General features: G+C 34.1%; 1 protein-coding gene across 2 annotated transcripts in view; it reads right to left on the bottom strand.

Annotated features, from left to right (window-relative positions):
* ppfibp2b (PPFIA binding protein 2b) overlaps positions 1–21,274 on the bottom strand; it is a 104,467-nt gene that overhangs the window by 54,228 nt on the left and 28,965 nt on the right. For both annotated transcript variants that reach the window (NM_001326598.1, NM_001002362.2), the window contains exon 3: positions 14,668–14,882. In NM_001326598.1, coding sequence (NP_001313527.1) covers positions 14,668–14,882 — 215 coding nt within the window. The remainder of the gene's footprint in view (positions 1–14,667; positions 14,883–21,274) is intronic.

The raw sequence follows: 21,274 nt of genomic DNA, 5'->3' as shown, positions 1-21,274 counted from the left end.
TGAGTTATTAAAAATATTATGTTTAGAAATGTGTTAAACAAAATCTTTTCGTTAAACAGAAATTGGGGAAAAAATAAACAGGGCTCTAATAATTCAGGGGGGTTAATAATTCTGACTTTAACTGTACATGAAAAAACTAAAGTTTGGTTTCTGTAAGAACTGCCAAAGTGGAGATTTAGGACTCATTTTGAGAAAACAACCTTCAAAAAGATGTATCTCTATTAAAATCTACAGAAACACATTAATAAAGTGCAACTTAAAAGTATTATTTGAATGTTTTCTTTACATTAGAGTAAAAAATCAGTTTTCCTCCAGTGCCTTGCCTTAAGTTTTACATCCCCCAAAGCTACCTTACCACAATCCCACAATCTCTTGTAAACCACATCAAGCAAGCTTTTCAACACCTCTTGTGCTTCCAGAACAGGTGTCTATATGCTTGATTTCATTCCCCTGCTTTTAAATGTAATTTTATTGCTTGATTTACTACTCCAAGTATCAAGTGTTGTGCCGGTGAAAGCGGTTTTGTTTGTGTTCAAGGGCATGAGCTCAGAGTCATTGATGCTACAAAGGATAAAAAGGGCTTTTGTACTATTGCAAATCACAAGCTCCCGGCACACATCCACACCGGCACAATAACGACAAGCAGTTCGGGACAAACACTGTTCTAGTCTGCTCATCTGAAGAACCAGCGCTACTTTCACATCTCCCCGGAGCACACTTGCATTTCCTTCTGACGCAAATGGTGCCATCTAGGGTCATCGTAAATCACTGAACTTTTTATTGATAATTTGCACTATTTTATTTTATGTTTTCATTTGAAATGTTTAGTAATGTTGTGCATGTTTTTAGCTTACAAACCAACAATATAATCACTGTTATTTCTGTACTATATAATATAAAACTTTTTATAAATGTATAAGTTCAACTTATAAATATTTTAGAATTTAATAAAAAAGTACATATTTTTTATTACAAGCAAGAACAAATATTTAAAAAATAATTCAGATAAGATTTTTTTATTTCAACCATTTAAAAAAAACAGTTTTATTGTTTTAGTTACATATAACAATATTGTTATTCATGGTTAACATAAGTAGTATAGTCTGTGTATTATATGGTTTGGTATAGTAGTTTAGTTTAGTATTATACTAGTATACTAGTCTAGTATATACTAAAATGTAGTTAAACTAATCTAAAATAAACCTAAACAGCAATTTGAAACTTTTTTTTTATAGTCAACCCTATAATAACCCTTTACTAGGTTTACTATAATAACTCTGCCTAATTAAACTAACTATAGTCTAATTATGTCTCTTTTTAATAAAAAAATATTAATAAAAATACACAAACAAATTTTTAAAACCAATATGTAATATTACAATCAAATTTTTTCACAATATTGAATTAACTCATGTTTTTTGTTATAAAAAGTCACCTCAGATGACTTACTAATATTAGCCATTTATTAAAATGACTGTTTTCATTCAACTTTAATTTCATTGCACAACCTTTAAGAAAACCCACATGTAAGACTGTAAAACAATAAAAACTTGTCTAAAATCAGCAAACTACTGCATGGTCACTTCTATACCACACTGTTTAAATGAACAACAAAGCCACCAACAACCAAACCTGAATGGAAGCAACCACAAAAAAGTCTCAGTCCTAATACAAACACAAATACTGTACATTGTCACCTACCTTTTTAAGCCAAGTGAAATGCTTATAAAAGTCGATTTTCTCTTCCATGCTGAAGGCCCATCTCGAGCCGTTTTACTCAGAGCGCGACTGAGATCTGAGCTCTGGCTTTCAGTGACTCCGACCGGCTGTTTTTGAGACGCCTCCTTCTCTCCTCTCCTCCTCCTCCTCTTTATATTGGCTGCTGAAGACAGGAGCTCCTAACATACTGAAGCAACTGCACAAACCTCACATCTAAAGCCAGACGTCTGTCCGAGACCCCCTGCGCCTGCCAGACACTCACAACTTCCAAATGTGTGTGTGTGTGTGTGTGTGTGCATGTGTGTGTGTGTGCGTGTGTGTATGTCAGATGCAAAAACATCACACAACTACAAAACACTTTCTCGTATACATGCCAAAGTCTATGGCAAGCTGTATTAACATTTAATTTAGATCTATTTTCATGTTACTAGAAGTTCTTTTAATAACATTCATTCATTAATTAATTTTTTTGTCGGCTTAGTCCCTTTATTAATCCGGGGTCGCCACAGCGGAATGAACCGCCAATTTATCCAGCAAGTTTTTACGCAGCGGATGCCCTTTCAGCCGCAACCCACCCCTGGGAAACATCCACAAACACATTCACATACACACTCATACACATTAGACAATTTAGCTTCCCCAATTCACCTGTACCGCATGTCTTTGGACTGTGGGGGAAACCGGAGCACTCAGAGGAAACCCACGCGAAGGCAGGGAGAACATGCAAACTCCACACAGAAACGCCAACTGAGCCGAGGTTCGAACCAGCGACCTTCTTGCTGTGAGGCGACAGCACTACCTACTGCGCCACTGCCTCGTCCGAAAGAAAATTATAATATTCCTAAATATTGTTGAAAAATATTCAATAATTATCAATATCGAATGTTATTGTGATACTTGATATTGTGATATTTTTTTCAATATCGCCCAGTCCTAGGTTAAATAAAAGTCAGAATTTGCCAGGGGTATAAATAATTTTGGTCTTGACTGTATATACATAGTTCTACAGTAGTTTGTATTACATTGATACTATATAGTTACTAATAACTCATTCATTCTTATATATTACATACTACTACTGATTTCTTATGAACTAGTACTTATTTATTGGATAGTAGCACTTACTTGTTAGCAACAAATTCATTAGAAACTAATACTTAGTACCTATAAAAATATCAAATACTTATTTCAATGCTGACAAATAGCTTTTCCATTATATTAATACATTTTCTTTTATTGATTTGTCAGGGGATTGCTGTAATATTGGCTATGTAGTTTTGAATATGATTAATTTTTTGGACTAGTCATTCAGCAGGGGTACTTGTACTTTTTTGCTTAGGTACTTTTGTAGTTTTTATTTATTGCATAATATCAAATATTCATGGAAATTCTGTATCCGTCACTCTTGGAATACATGCTAGTCAACACTAATGAGTCAATGTCTCAATGGCAGATCTCAATAGAAGTCAAAGCCAATTTTATTTTATTTTTTTTCTACAGATTTGGACCAAACCAACCATTGATAAAGTGTAAATTAAATTTAAGTGAAAACACTAACCCAATATTTGATCCAAAGTTGGGTTTAAAAACCCAGCTTTTTTAGAGTGCACTATTAAAATAGGTACTAATATCTATTTAAAAAAATCTATTTATCTATCTAAAAAAATTTGGTACTAATGAATACGAACTAGGGCGAGGCAGTGGCGCAGTAGGTAGTGCTGTCGCCTCACAGCAAGAAGGTCACTGGGTCGCTGGTTTGAACCTTGGCTCAGTTGGTGTTTCTGTGTGGAGTTTGCATGTTCTCCCTGCCTTTGCGTGGGTTTCCTCCGGGTGCTCCGGTTTCCCCCATAGTCCAAAGACATGCGGTAAAGGTGAATTGGGTAGGCAAAATTGTCCGTAGTGTGTGTGTGAATATGTGTGTGGATGTTTCCCAGAGATGGGTTGCGGCTGGAAGGGCTTCCGCTGCAAAAAAACTTGCTGGATAAGTTGGCGGTTCATTCCGCTGTGACGACCCCAGATTAATAAAGGGACTAAGCCGACAAGAAAATGAATGAATGAATGAAAACGAACTAGTATCTTAAAAGTACTAGTGTCTCCGGAAAAAATACTAGTGTGTAATAAAAAAAGAATTTGTATTAGTTTATATTTAATACATTTTACATACAACTTACTTTCTCCCAGGGCCATTTATTTCGAAGCTGATATTTACTCACACCATATTGGTGTTTTGTAACATCTAGTTTTTATGAGGTGAGTTGTTAGCCCAAAGCTTAACCCACCAATTTGGAGAACCAGGACATACACGGCGGACAATTTAGCTTACCCAGTTCACTTACAGCACATGTCTATAGACTGTGGGGGAAACTGGAGCACCCGAAGGAAACCCCAAGCAAACACAGCAAGAACATGCGAACTCCACTCAGAAATGCCAACTGACCCAATCGGGGCTCGAACCAACAACCTTCTTGGGCGACAGCGCTACCCACAGTGCCACTATGTCACCCCTAATATATTTATTTAAATAATATATTTTAATATATATACTATCTAATGAGTAAGTACTAGTATCTTGTAAAAAGGTACTAATGACTAAATAATAAGAATTAGTATCTAAAGAATAAACACTAGTAGCTTACTGTCATCGCTTACCCTTTACTTATCATAAACCTGTTTAAGCTTTTTCTTTTATTAAACACACTAGATTTGTTTTAAAAAAGCTGGACACCTGTAGCTATTGACTTCCTTAGTATTCGTCTTTCCTACTATGGAAGTCAATGGCAACAGGTTTGCAGCTTTCTTCAAAATATCCACTTTTAGGTTAAGCAAAAAAAAGAAACTCAAAATAGTAACAACTTGAGAGTAAGTAAATAGTGAGTAAATCTTTTTTTTTTGTCATTAAGTAATGTTAAGTAATTTTAAGTAATGCATTTACTAACGTGAACAAACAATAAACAATACATTTACTACAGTATTTATTCATGTTAATAAACGTTAGTTAATAAAAATACAGTTGTTCATTATTAGTTCATGTTTACTCATGGTGCATTAATTAATGTTAAAATAATGCATTATTAACATGAATGTTAATAATGCATTAGTAAATGTTCAATTATGATTAATAAATACTGTACATGTGTTGTTCATGATTAGTTCATGTTAGTAAATGCATTAACTAATGAACCTTATTGTAAAGTGTTACCTTTTTTTGTGCGAAGCATCCCTTTAAAATGTTAAAATGGCTTGCCATAAAAAGTATCTACTATATTTGCAATCTCCCTCCCATCCCTCTCTTTGAACCTGCTCTTTTCTCCATGTGAGACAGCAACTCTAATTAACTTCCAATGCAAGTTTCAACCTAAACAAGCTACGTGAGAGAGAGAAAGAGGGGAGATATCGAAAAGCAGAACCGCCTTCCAGATCTCCTCCATCTGCTTTCACTCAAGACTTCAACCCATTAGACCAAAGACACTGTTTCCTGGGGAAGACATCCATCCATTTTTGTGTCTTTTTTACCTTTACAAGCAACCCTGCTGTCCAGTTGTCAGCTTTATTGACAAACACAGCTGAACCGGAGACTCTAAAGGGAATGACAGGCACAAACTAGTCTGTTTAGGACGAGATACCAACAAAATAATAACCTTCTGATCTTTAGGATAAAGCTTGACTTGCCACTATGTATAAAGTAGTTAGTAATTACCTTTCTTCAAGGGATTAGTTAAAGCAAACCGTGGCAGATTTAAAAAAAAAAGGTGAGCAAAATCTAGTTTATTCTCATGTTTATTTTAATGTAATTTCTAAATTAATTCACTTTTATGTACTTTTTTATTTACCTTTGTTTATTTATGCTTTTGAATTGCATTATATGGGCCTTAGAGTTTGCTTTGACAACTTTTAATGTTAAAAGTTTAACTTTATAGTTTGACAAAATGACATTTTAATGACATTTTTTGTAGTCTAAAACAATATACTGCACTAGAACAAAACAACCAATAAAAACTTGACTTCTAGTTGATTATTTGGTATCATAAGTGGCTTATATGAAAGGCAAAGGCCTCTAGATTATGCTTTTTTTACCACAATAAAATTGTATGATGCCTTGATTTTTAATTATTTAATTAGGACAATAAGGTCTGAATTTGCTTAGACAAAAATCTTGTCACTTAACTGAAATACTGTACAGTATAAAGTCATGGCGCAATGGAAAAAGAATTAATATTGTGCATGACTCCCATGAGCTTGGAGGACTGCATCCATACATTTGTGCAGTGACTCAAATAACATTAATAAAGTCATCTGAAATGGTAAAGAAAGCATTCTTGCAGGACTCCCAGAGGATTTTTTGGATTTATCTTCTGCTTCCTGCATCTTACCCCAGACATGCTCAATAATGTTCATGTCTGCTGACTGGGCTAGCCAATCATGGAGTACCTTGACCTTCTTTGATTTCAGAAACTTTTTTTTCAGAAAAGTAATCATATTCCATTATGCAATTCAAAAACATAAACAACTGGAAATTATCCATGGAAAAATAATTACATACAAACATACAGAAGGAAATGAATTGTTTCATCTTCTGTGGAAGCACAGTTTGTAGTCGATTCACCTCGCTTTATCTTGTCATGTGAGAGGGCTTTAAGTCATGCCATGTACATAGCTGGTGTTAACAGATACATAGGAGTCTATTGTTTTGGTTCAATAGTATCATCATGTGATTTATGGATGACACTGGCTTTGTCTCAATTCTCCAACTTATAATACATCCTGAAAGTATGTCTTTTTCTTCTGAAGAACACATACACGCCTTTTAGTGTGTAAAATAAGAGTGCAAGCTTTGGGACATACTAATTCCTCATCAACAGACTGTCTGTTACTTAGTTACATGCCCTGTCAATCATCTTATAATATTTAAAGTTCTTTCATATTTAATTTGCTACTATTTTGTAGATCAGCAAAAGGTTATTTTGCCATTCGTGGTTCATTAATGCAGAGAAATCACCTCTGGTTTCTGCATAATTAAGTATCAAGAAGCCAATGACGCATATTCATAAACATTCCTAATGTTGTAGCAGATTAAATATAACACAAAAAAACATTCTATAAATATTATCATTTAGGTTAAATATTTATAATGATTTATTCAAGCATCTTGGCCAAAGCTTTCCACTTAACCGTTATCAGCCATGTTTGTGGTTTGTTAACATTTTTTACCTGTTTGTAATTCTAATAAAATTCCAGTCCCTAACACAATGGGCTCTATTTTAACAATCTAGGCACAAAGTGTAAAGCGCATGACACAAAAGCATTAATGCCATGTCTGAATCCACTTTTGTTGTTTTAAGGATGGAAATACAAGGATTACGTCGCAGCACATGGTCTAAAGCAGGTCGCACACCAAAAGCACCTAGCCACGACTCAGGACACTGTTCAGATTTCTGCCGTGCAACAGAGTGCCATCTGAATAGTTTCATTTTAAATAACATGCGAATGTGCGCGTCCCGTATGCGATACTTTTAACTGTCATGTGCGCGCTGTGTCGCGGCGCTAAGCAGTGCATCCGGTGTGTGACGCCCTTAACAGGGTTATGCTTATTCTCTTAATGAGTTATGGGTGTGTTTTGAGAATAACGTGCATTAAACCACAGTCAGAGTCTCATCTCCCGTTCCCTTTAAGAGTCAGTTGCATCTTGCCATGGGGCAATAGCTATTTACATGGCGGACTTTGTAATGGAAAAACTGAAAGCTTCACGAGAAAACAGTTAAAGAGACCATCTGCAGCACGAGGATAAAGAATGAGCCTCCTCCATTTGGCCTCTTTACTTTCTCTTTACTTTTACTCTTTACTTTACTCCTTTACTTTTGTGGATAAGGAAACGATGCCTACATATTTATTTTAGTTTGTTAAGTGCAAAGATTTGTTTTAAAACTATTTCTAAATTCAATACAAATTTCTAGCAACAAATAGATAAACAATAATAATAAGGGTGGTCAAAAAACTGAATTATAACCAAACACACATCCTATTCTTATGCCCCATATGGTGATGCATACGTCTACAAAACCTGACAGGTGGACAAATCTAAACTTGTTTTTATTCAAACTAATATAAATATGCATATGATAAATAATATTAATAACATTTTACAAGTGCAAATTGTCATGAATAAACTGAAAATAGCCACTCTATAATATATATATATATATATATATATATATATATATATATATATATATATATATATATGGAGGCTCTATAAATGTAGAAAATAATATTTTTGTAATATTTAAATTTTTTCATATGTAAAGGTATTTGTGTATTGCTGTACATCATGTGTACTAACGCGCTCTGCGCTGGACTTTAGACCAGGTTTTAGTCGGTCAATAGTATTTCAGTTCCTCAAAAAAGCAATGTGCCAACAATGCCATTTTAATAACTTTCATTCAATTTCCTTCAGCTTAGACTCTTATTTATCAGGGGTTGCCACAGCGGAATGAACCACCATTATGATTTGGGACACATTCATTTTATTTTTGAATATTATTTGGACATTCAGTATCAAATTAGGACACAGCATTGGAATGGCATAAAGTTAGTAAACAGTTAACTATTCCAATATTTTCCCTCAAATAAGTACAAAAAGACCATACGACATCCAGTATGGGACTGATAGTGATTACCAGCCCTGAGCATAAGCCAATCCCCATTACACCCTCTTCAAGTACGGCCTCACTCTGAGTATTTCCTGTTTGCATCATGGGCTGTTTTGTGAACTGCAAAGTACAGCATGAGGACTGAGTATAAACAGTCACCCCTGGGGACTGTTGTCAAAATCATTAAAGTCCTACAACTGGAGTAAACAAATGACGCCTTGGTTACTTTGCACTCAGATAAGTTTTTCTTCATTCTTGCACTTTAAAAACTAAAACATATACTCTTTTGAGTAAGGCTGCGATTATGTCACCTATCAAGTGTTATTATATGTTCCACTCTGAGATCAAGCAGGGCCGATTGGGTCTTATTATCAACTTATCCAGAGCTTTGGGGAGTTCAGCTGCACCTGGCAGAGTCTCTGATCCTGACAGAGACACAGCAGACACACATGCGCAATTGCGCATGCATACATAAACGAGAGTAGACGCATTTTAATGCTATCAAAGAGGCAGGCTTTACCTACAACGCCTCAGACGGGTCTCAGATCAGGTTGTGAGATGAACAAGCTCTCTTATCTTGTCCCTGCAGCTGCCGCACACATTCCTCATGTACATGTAAACACAAGCCAGATACAACATGGGAGAACAAAGAGTAATGCGTACTGCTCTAATGCAAACGTCTCACTATCGGGACTTGATCGCATTTCCTGAGCTGTTTTTACTGGGTGTAATTAGGGGGCATGGGTGTTTGATCCCTGATGAGGACTGATGTGGTGGTCTTTGTGATGTATACTGTACATACTCTGAGTGTAACAGCTTTTTTGAAAGAAAAATGGTAGGGATAAATTTGATTTGACCATCAGGGATTTCTTGGATGGTAGTGGTTTAGTCAACACAGGCTCATTGTGAAAACGTAACCCCGTAATTAATTTCTGGAGAGGGTGAATTTTGTAGCCAGAGCTACGTATGGCTTCATTTGATCTTTAAAATTAACGCTACGGGGTGGTATGACGCCGTACAGCATTTGTTTCTTTTCACGCTACCAGCTAATCGCTTACCTCCATAAGGACGGCTTTTCTGCTGTTACCAGTTTGCCCAGGGGCTCGCCACATACATCAGCGGACTTAAGACGCTGAGAAGGGTTGATCGTGCCGAAAAAAAAAAAAGTAAATAACAGGGTGAAAACGAAATAAGATCTGAAAACGGTGTAAAAGTCAGGTGACAACGAGGCCATTTTTTTTCTGAATTGCTTTGAAAACACTATCGGTTGGGTTTAGGGTAGGGGTTGGGCAGGTCAATCAGTGATTTTTGAAACCACTATCGGTTGGGTTTAGGGAAGGGGTGGGCTAGTCAGTCAGTCAGTCTGACAGTGGCCTCTGATGAATTTACATGAGAAGAGATTAGATTTTCTTTGGTATTTAGGTGTGTGCTAGCGACTGCGCACACTACAGTGTACATGATTATTTGTTTAATGGTGTACTTTAAATCAGGGTTCTTGCACCATTTTAAAAGTAAAATTTAATGCTTTTAAAGACCTTTTTAAGACCTCAACAAATATAATTTAAGACCCAAAAATTATATAATTTCTTTGGAATAGGCTACTCATTTTAATGTTTTCATTAGATTAAAATAAATTGTGCCTCGTCACAATATGGATAACCCGCAGTACCTGCCTTTTGGGTGTCTGGTGTTGAAATGAAACTGTTATAGCTGACTGTGAGGGGGCGTCTGAACTAGAGCTGTAATCAGGCTATGAAAGGTAGGCCCGATAGAGCCCGAACCCGACAGGTACATTTTGATTGACAGCTTTTTAAAAGCCCGAACCCAATTATAGCCCGACATTATCCAAATGTGCACTTGTACAGCTCTTTTGTCTTTTTTTCATGAATGAGTTGTTTATATGTGTTAACATTACTTATCCATAACATAGGCTACAGGCCAAATTGGAAAAAAAAAAAAAAATAAGCCCCCTGTAACATCTTAACATCTCAACACTCTAAATAGGCTTGGGTATTTAAATTGGCCAACGCACCAATAAAATAAGTCTTTCTTAGCAAATTAATTAAAATAAATGATAAATGATGACGGATATTTGGCAATAACGAAATTAAGATAAACGATCTGTGGGATTTGTTTTGCCTTTTCTCTTCACAATAGGGTGATGGTGAAGCTGAATAATAAAATAATGCCAGCATTAGCCTGTATACTCTGCATACATGATGATTTTATTAATATTTAGTTATAATTTGAAATTCTTTACTCATCAAGATTAGGTTGACATTGTTGATTCCACTGTAAATGGCTTTAGCGCAGTCCTGCGCTCACTGAGCAGCACTTAACACCGTTTCTCTGCTGCTGCTACTGGCCGGGATACACTACTGATCCAGCTAATTTAGCTTGTTTTGGGTAGGATTGTTTGTTCATCTTACACCAGTCAAGAAAATTCATTTAATTTTCCATGACAGCGGTTTCAATGCAGCGAGTGGCCTCGTCATGACCTGTCAGCTCGCAGGACACTGCTCCTTAGTGCTCTACCGTAATACGCAGTATATAAGCGACCGCCAAAATACCTTTATATACCAGCGGCTAGAATGATTGTTTGAATAAAAGAGGCAGCTGGCCTGACCGCTGACATAATTCGCTCTTTTTGACATCTGTGTCATCATTTGATTCACCTTTGCAGGGATGGATTTCAATGTTTTAACAAACAATTTGATTACTTCCTCGCGCTAATCGAAATGCATCACATGACTGTTCATTTACTGCGCAAGGCCAAGCCCGGCACGACCCCGTCTAAAATGATAGAAATAAAGTCCAAACCCAACAAAGATCCTCAGCTCTAGTCTGAACTAGTAACATTGTTAGGTCGAGCTGCAAACAATGCAAGGATTAACCTGGACCCGCTATGACTATAGCTGCTGCAATGTCCAGCTGCTGCTTTCCTCCTTTCATGTGATACTCGATGACTTTGAGGCCCATGGTCCCTAACGAAAAGGTCTTTTTGCAGAATTTACACATTGCCTCTTTGCCACATCATTAAATTTACATTCTCCCATCTTTGCATTTTGAACCTCACATCAACAACCGCGTAATGACAGCACGCAGGTGCAGACCGGCGTCAGCGTCTGTACTCTGTACCCGACCTACCGTAATAAGCTAATAAATCGCAAAGACTGTCATTTCTCTCCTGTTTCACATGCTGAATTAATCAACTATTAGATGTTTTACGGTGGACCACTGTGCTGCCCTATCGTCATTAAGCAGACCGTCTGAAAATTTAATACCTACAGCCACTTTACGGTAAAATTTAAGACAATTTAAGACCTTAATTTCCCGGATTTTAATTTAAGACATTTTAAGACTTTTTAAGGACCCGCGGGAACCCTGTAAATATCAAAGTATACTTTGGGCTTTTGAGGAGACCCTCTGGTAATAATAAATTAAATATAAAAAAAAAAATAAATTAAACAATAAATTGAATAATAAAAAAGTCTGCTGAAAGTGGAGAATATCTGCATTTCAAACGATGTAACTCAACTGTAACACCAAAATTCTCTGTTTATTTAATATGTAGAAAAGCAAGGAGATGCACAACTTTCTGTTTAATTCTCATTACTTTTGATTAGAAGCATGCAGCTCACCCCCAGATGGTTTCACATGTAAAAGAGCATGCCGCAAAAGAGCATGACGTTGTTATGCCAAACTTGAAATTTGCTTATTAAGGTGATATTTATTATATTAGTGAAATTTCTGGTGAGTCTAAATTGTCTGTAGCATTTTGATGCATGAAATGTGCAGTTTGGATGTGCACTATGAATTTTTTCCACATAACATTAATTGATTTTGAACAACTCAGTTTGGCCACAAAGTGGGGAAATTGAACCATATCACTGTTTCACAACCAGAGAAGCTAGGAAAACTAAAAAGGAAACTAAAAAAAAAAAAAATATATATATATATATATATATATATATATATATATATATATATATATATATATATATACATATATATATATATATATATATATATATATATATATATATATATATATATATATATATATATATATATATATATATATATATATATATTACTGAAAATGGGAAAAACAAAGAATTAGCAAAACTGTAGAGAAAATTCGAGGGCATAAATGGTCTATTCTTTCTGTCATTAATAGTGTCAAAAAGCATCAGCAAAAGCTGAAGAAATTTCTAGTGCAAAAATTATACATTGTTTATTATCAGTAGTGTCGAGAATAACAAAAACAACACAAGTCACTTTCAAGACCTAGCAGCTTTCAAGTTATTGTCAAAACTGATAAATCCACAAGACTAAACTGAATCTGTTGAGAAATCTAAAATAGTAAATCTTCCCAATTCCCAATCGTCTGGATACCCAGTGAAAAATTACAGCATTTTGCTATTGTAAATTAGTCCAGAAAACATCAAATGCAATCGTTTAATGTCAGACTCTGCTAAATCCTGACCTCTATCTGATCTCCGAGCTCCACCAACAGGTTGCTCTTGTACTTTCTGAGAGATCTTCTCTGTTCATTGACCAAGAAATCACCACAGGCTAGTGATGAGTATCATGTGCAACTTTTTTTCCACATCTTGTGACATCTATTTGCCAACAACAAATACCAGTAAAACAAGAACAAAACTATTCGAAGAGAGCGAGTTTGCATGCATTGCCTGGTTACAGATCAACAAACTAATCTTATCTAGTAGCTGTCAGTCCAACACTTACCCTGAAGAGATGAAGCTGAGCTAAAGGTGACGAATAGATTTGAATGCAAATCAAAAGAGCGAGCGAAGGGAAAGCAGAAAATGACTGTGGAGGGAAGATTGTGAAGGGAAAAGAGAGAAAGAGGCAGGAAGCACAGCCCTGTCAATGTCTCAGAGGGGATCCCAAGTCTTTTAAAAACATCCAAGCAACATACACGCATACGCAGGCAAATGCCTGGCCAGAAACTGCCTCTGGGACACATGAGAAACGACCCTCTTAAAGCCAAGAGTCTCTACTTAAAGGGATCGTTCACTCGGCACAGAAAATGATAATAATTATTATCATTGACTCATGTTGTTCCAAACCTGTAGGCTATTTTTTGGGGTTTTTGAAGATTCTTCAAGCAACATAAAAGTAGCTCATTAAAAAGGTTTGGGTCAGTGAGTTTGCAAAAGGATCATTCTTTTGATTTGAATCTTTTCAACGATTCAGTGCTCAGTGATTCAGTTGTAGTGATTCTCAAGTGAACAGCCCATAGTTATAGTGATTTTAATTACTAAGGGATTGTTTACATGGATATGTTAAATTGAAAATGTGTATAAAAAAAAAAAAAAAAAAAAAATATATATATATATATATATATATATATATATATATATATATATATATATATATATATATATATGTATATATATATATATATATATATATATATATATATATATATATATATATATATATATATATATATATATATATATATATTAGGATGTCATCTTTTCGGTTCAATTGGATGTTTAACGTCAATGTTTTACATCATGTAGGCAGGTTATACAATTTATCATTGAATAAGGGCAGTCAGATAAATGAACTGAACCTTAATTTTACCTGACTGTCCCACATTGTAAAAATAATATCCATAAATTAGCCGTTTTTTTCCGTGATTTTAAATTTTGTGATTTGTGTTTTTTTTTTACATTTATTTTCCCCCATGTATTTCTGCTTTTGAATTGCATTATGGAACCTTGATCTTTCTTCCAACTACATTTAACTTTGTTTAAAAGTCAGAAAAAGTGACTTTTATTAACATGTTTAATAGTTTAAAGTGCTATATTGTCTGGGTTGGTGTTGTACATAATGGTCCAAAAACCTTGTAATAAACTGCCAGTAAATTTTCTGATATTCAGTCCCTCCAAGATATCACGATCCTTGAATTTATCACAAAATCAAGCAAACTCGGGGTCTAGACGTTTTCTATGACGTCATTACGACACGGATTCACCCAAAACAAAGGCCATGTGGACACAAACATCCCTTGCTAAGCCATGATTTTACACTATCATGATCGTAGGTGGCAGTATTTATATTTATTCTGGTTTGTAACTCAGCATTTAACCAGAAGAAGAAGACAGTGCACGTTAATTATGAGTAAACATAAAATCGCATTTACCTACAATGTTACTGAGAAAGACAGTGAAAACTTGAGGTGAGTGAAATTAGTTAAATAAAGACTTATGGGCACAGAAAATAGTGGCAAAGACAACTTGTTATTTTTTTAAAGGACTCTGACCTGGCTGAGCGCTCCTCTGTCCAGCCAGTGCAGGAGTGTGTGTGCGGTGGAGCAGGGCAGTTGTGAGCGCAGTGAGTGTCGCTCCTCGTCTCCGGCCTGCAGCTCGAGTGCCAGCCTCAGCTCTTCTGCCAGCTGGAGGATCTGCAGGGGCCCGACGCTCACCGGAGAGCCCAGATCATACAGCCCGTTACTCAACTCCGCCACTGCCTTTGAACCTGCGGAGAAAACACAATATAGATGAGCCTGGGTTTAGTGTTCGTGTGGCTGAAAATATTAAATCTGGGAAATGTTTTTTAAGTAAAACAAAAACCTTGATGATGCAAAGACAGAGATAGATCGCTTTATTTTATTTTTCAGAACAATTATTGATTAAATTATTTATGTGAATTCAATATTCACAAATAAAATACTAATACAATTTTAATTATTATTATTTTACAGTCAAAAAGAATTGATCAGTATTAAAAGAATGTGGTGTATTAGTGAAAGATTTATTGTTTAAGACTTTACAAAGAGAAAAAAAAAGTGCACTCTGGTGTATTTTGGTAAATGAACTAAAGCTAAATTAGTATAGTATAATATTAGATTAAACTCTTAATGCAAAATAAAATATTTTTTTATTTTTTAATATTTTATCAACGTTTTTCCAATCTTCTATAGTCAAGTTTTGGTGAGCCTGTATGAATTGTAGCCTCAGTTTCCTGTTTTTAGCTGACAGGAGTGGCACCCAGTGAGGTTTTCTGCTGCTGTAGCCCATCTGCCTCAAGGTTGGACATGTTGTACGTTCAGAGATGCTCATCTGCATACCTCGGTGGTAACAAGTGGTTATTTGAGTTACTGTTGCCTTTCTATCAGCTCGAATCAGTCTGGCCATTCTCCTCTGAACTCTGGTATCAACAAGGCATTAGTGCCCACATAACTGCTGCTCACTGGATATTTTCTCTTTTTCGGACCATTCTCTGTAATTGGTTTCATTTTAGAGATTGTTGTGCATGAAAATCCCAGTAGATCAGCAGTTTCTGAAATACTCAGACCAGCCTGTCTGGCACAAACAACCATGCTACGTTCAAAGTCACATAAATCACCTTTCTTCCCCATTCTGATGCTCGGTTTGCAGCAGATCGTCTTGACCATGTCTACATGCTTAAGTTTCTGCCATGAGATTAGTTTTTTATAAATTTGCATTAACGATCAGTTGGACAGGTGTACCTAATAAAATAACCAGTAAATGTGTGTGTATATATATATATTTATTATATATTATTTTATAATATACAACTATTATTTTTATTCTTACATTTTCCATTAGTAAATAAATCTATGTTTTACAGTTTTACAGAAAGTAATGATAGAATTTTCACAGTTGGATTAATAAAATAAAATAGCCATTTAGAGCAAGCTAGGTGTATTTTTAAACATATTTTACAAATTTTAAACATAAAATGAAAGATGTTTGTTTTCTCTTTTAGAATAACATTTTAGTTAACGATACAAACTCTACTACAAATCAAGCCTAAGGTGCCTAGAGAGGTGAAAGTGTGCAAGTGGATATTCGGCGTCACACACGTCATCTGTCATCACATCATATTACGCATCATCTGCAGTGCCGCAGCCACGTGTCGCTTCAACATCAGCCTGAACCACAACAACACATCCAACCGCCTCCATCTGGACACCACTGAACATTCACAGAAAACCCTCAACATCTGGACACCATCGGGAAATTAGAACACTTCACAAGTGCATGATGACATCACTTATTTCTTAACGCCAGAATCAACTAACAGAACAAAGGGAGACACAGTTTTTATATTACACAATTGCCTGACCACTCTTTTCTAATTGATCAATTTTTTTGTTTTCTTAAATGTAAATATGCAAACAACGGAGACATTGTGTCATTAATCATGAGCTCATCTGCATGCGTTTCTAGCTCAAAAATCTGAATACTAGAAGTCAGGACCAAAATCTTTGTTTTTTTCTGTGACATATTAGAGTCAAATGTTGTTGTTGTTGTTTTTTTACAAATTTATTTTTTTTTCTAATTCTGAAAGTACTGCAGTGCGTTGTGTCTAATGCTTCTCGCCTGGTGTGTGGTCCGCGTCATATGGCAGTATCACAACCTGCATTCAAAAACTAGTTTGAACTATGCTACACAGGTTGTGTCTTGCTAAATGTCAATACATACTGTATAAGCATCTGTCATCATAAGCATAGCCTTCTATCTCTCTCTCTTTCTCTCACACACGCATGCACATGCAGACACACAAGCGTGCACACACAGTCATGCACTCTGCATCGTTTCTATCAACGTGTTCAAATATGGCTGCCAAACAACGCAAATGTGTTTTAGTTTAAAAACTTTTTTTTTTTCCTAAAATATGATACAGCAGGTTTTGGGGGGGAAATTAGTTTCTCTGTTTCTATTATATAAATTAGAGATCAATGGTCCTTAAAGTCTAACAGTTACTAAATAATTAATTTGTGTACATTTGGAAAAACAAAAATCATTGTCATTCAAAAACATTTTAGTTATTTAAGTCAAATATTTTTCACAAACTGTATATATTTTTAATATTATTAATAAGTCAAAAATATTACAGCAAACCATCTGAATAAATGTACAGTTGTGGATTGCACAATGTGCATTTTATTTGCTTATATTTTAATAATAATACTAAACATTTTTTCTATTTAATTATCTTTTTAGTCCTCATATTAGTCTTTTTCCTTGCTTATTTCTATTTGTGTATTTATTAAAATTCCAATTGTGTTTTTTTTTCATCTTTTCTGTATGTATATACAGTTGAAGTCAGAATTTTTAGCCCCCCTCAATTATTAGCCGCCCTTATTTTTCCCTAATTTCTGTTTAACCGAAAGAAGATTTTTTTCAGCACATTTCTAAACATAATAGTTTTAATAACTCATTTCTAATAACTGATTTATGTTATTTTTGCCATGATGACAGTAAATAATATTTGATTAGATATTTTTCAAGAAACTTTTATACAGCTTAAAGTGACATTTAAAGGCTTAACTAGGTTAATTAGGTTAACTAGGGAGGTCAGGGTAATAAGGCAAGTTATTGTATAACAATGGTTTGTTCTGTAGACAAATCAAAAAATATAGCTTAAAGGGGCTAATAATTTTCACCTGAAATTGTGTTTAAAAATTTTAAAACTGCTTTTGTTCTAGTCGAAATAAAACAATTTTTTTCTCCAGAAAAGGCCTACTGTGAAAATTTACTTGCTTTGTTAAACATAATTTGGGAAATATAAAAAAATTAAATAAAATACAAAGGCGGGCAAATAATTATGTCTTCAACTGTATGTATTATATAATCATTGTGATATAATTTGCAATACTTTGGCAATACTTAAAAAGTCATGTCAATAAAGAAAATAAATTGTCAATAAAATGTCAATTAAAAAAATAAAAACTGCATTGAATTAAGAGAATTTAAAATGATGTATTGTAATTGAAATCTACAAGTGTATTCATTCATTCAATCATTTTCTGTTGGTTTAGTCTCTATTTCAGAGGTTGCCACAGTGAAATGAACCACCGTCTGTTCAGCATATGTTTTACGAAGAGGATGCCATTCAAACACACACTCATTTGCTATGGACCATTTAGTTATTCAATTCACCTACAGATCATGTCTTTGGACTGTGGGGGAAACCAGAGCACCCAGAGGAAACCAACATGAACATGGGAGAACATGCAAACTCCACAAAGAAATGATAACTGGTCCAGACGGTACTCAAACCAGCGACTGCCTTCCTGTGAGGCGACATTGCCATTGAGCCACCGTGCCACCCTACATGTGAATTGATAAAGTGCAATTAAAGAAACGCTTTGTTCTTTTTGATCACACCTAATTTTACCATTAACTATAACTTTTAACTCAATAAACTGCTTATTAATAGCTATTAAGATAGAAGTTAGGTATTATTAGATATGTACAATAATGTCATGTAGAATACGTACTTCATAAGTACTAATTAACAGCCAATATCTTAATGATATGCAGATAATAAGCCAATTAATACGGAAAAACTTAAACTAAAGTGTTACTTATTTTGTCACTGGACTAACAAACACTATAAACTTTGATGCTGTTTTTAGTATTTTTTTATGCTCGTGAACCACTTTGAGATGCATGTTATAAACAAAACGCCTTAAATCTAAAAACTGACAATATATAAGAAGTGATTTTTACCTGCGGTGTCTCACATTATTAAAACCTGTTCCTGTTGAGATTTCTAGTTTCCATATGACATTTCAAAGAGTCTAAGTGAAAATAATAAAATAAACGCATGCAAGAATGTGAGTCAAATGTACATGAGGTTGATATGAACGTATGATTTGCGCGGTGAGGCAGAACTGCTGGCTGAGGGCATAAAATGACCTCTTTGGTGGCCTTAATGAAGGCTTTGAGGATGGCGTGTCAAATGTAAATGTGCCGTAAGAGGAGAATTCCGGGAAATATTCATGTGTAGACTAATGAAAGGGAATATAAAGATAAAACAAACATGTGGTTTTGCAAAATGGTAAAAGATAATACAGTATATTAATAATTTAGTATGTTTTTAAATAAGCACACAGATCACAGAGGTTTTAACAACACACAAAAAAGCTCCTAATAAAAAGTTAATGTGGTAAAATAAGCTGAATTTTGCAGTCTTTTTGAATAGTTTGAAATAATTTTGAAATAAAATAAAACTGAAATATTACATGATTAACTAGCCGATATTAAATGAAAAAAAGCTTCATTATTACTAAAAGTTAAACTAAAAATACAAAAATAAAGCAAAAAATATTTATACATAATAGTAAAATAATAGTGTATGGACCACTTTCACAAAACTTTTCTTTCTTTTTGAAAATCCACTTAAGAATAAAGTTGTTGGCGCAATAGCCTAGTGGTTAGTGCGCTGACATATGATGCAGTAGCACTTCAGGGCGTCCTGAGTTTAAATCCCAGCTCAAGGACATTTCCTGTCCATACCCCCTTCCCTCTCTACCACTTCGCTTCCTGTCTGAAATACTGTCCTATCCACTTAATAAAAGCCAAAAATAAATCTTTAAAAAAAGAAGCGCTCCATAAATATGGTCAGAAATAAGTCAGAAATATTGACAGAATTTTCATTATTGGATAAATACAATTTAAATAAAAGCACAAATTTCTACTAATTTCACAATTTTTACTAATTGTTTTGAGAAATGTAAATAGTGCAAATGTAAATAGTGTAGTGAGAAATGCACCAAAGCCACTGAGAAAAACTGTAATCACGTAGGTGGAAAAAAAAAAAAACGGACAAAAATATTTTAAAACAAAATTAAAGAAATTAAACTTAAATATAATAATAATAATAATAAATAAATAAATATTAGGACAAAAAGGTTTGTTAATCACATAGGTTGAATTAAAAAAAAAAAAAAAACTATTTGTTAACAAAAATAAAAAAAAAGAAATTTAAAACTAAAAGCTAAACAAACTAAATTTAAATACAATAACAAAAATTACATTAAAAACAAAAAACAAATAAATAAACAAATAAACAAACAAACAAGCAAACAAATAAATACATAGATCTACCGTTGGTGAATGCTGAATCATCATTTTGATCAGTCACCAGCAGATGGAGTCGTTTACAGAAGCTGTAGAAAGTCAAGCAGCAGCTCTTGTTCAGTCAGAATCAGACAGACAGTAAATGCCTGAGGTCAATCTCTCATCTATTCTTGACCCTTACAGACACAAACACATTTCACATCCAGATCCGATCAGCCTCATCATTACTAAACTTTAATTAATGAATGCCAATGATTTCATGAGCAAGCAACTGATTTATAAGCCTCTGCTATTTACAGTCCCGCATGTGTAATATTTGGCACATCATGAGCTTTATTCAGGACAATAATAATAACTCATGATCCGCATGCACAAATTATAGACTATGTGTGGCATGCAGAACAAAAGCTTCTAAGACAGTGGGAATAATTATGTTTATATAGAGTATATTAATCATTATATTCGATTTCAATGGTAAGGACAATTCTATTGAGTTACTATTTTTGTTGCATACGTTTAATTAAGTGATATAAAGTGATATATTTGATTTTAATAACTTAAATGTTTTGCACTTTATGAATCATTACTGATTACTTTAGTCTTGGCAATCTTATACTTCAAAAAAGAAAACTGTGACTAATTTAAAGAGTAAATAATCATTTATAATATTTAAAGATGTTTCTTTTACAAAGAAAATGAATAAAGTTTAAAATTAAAATCACTAAAACAAAAAGTGAAATAAAAATAAAATGTATACAGATGTAAAAAGTGCAAAGAAATGCAACAAAACAGTTACAAATTAAATAAAAATAATATTGCCGATTCAATTGGTCAATAAGTGTGTATAAATATTACAAAAATATCACTATGGATATAAATCATTTGAAATGTTTATTTAATTATAATTTTTTCTTTCTTTTTTTATTAAGTCACAATAGAACTAATGTTGTTTGGATTAATTATTATTATTATTATTATCTGCATTATCATAAGATTTTCCACTGAAAAAAGGCATGGTTTGATATAAAATAA

The sequence above is a fragment of the Danio rerio genome, chromosome 25 (genome assembly GCF_049306965.1).
Source record: "Danio rerio strain Tuebingen ecotype United States chromosome 25, GRCz12tu, whole genome shotgun sequence".
NCBI lineage: Eukaryota > Metazoa > Chordata > Actinopteri > Cypriniformes > Danionidae > Danio > Danio rerio.
The sequence above is the reverse complement of the archived record's forward strand: the minus strand, read 5'-3'. Positions and strand labels throughout refer to the sequence as shown.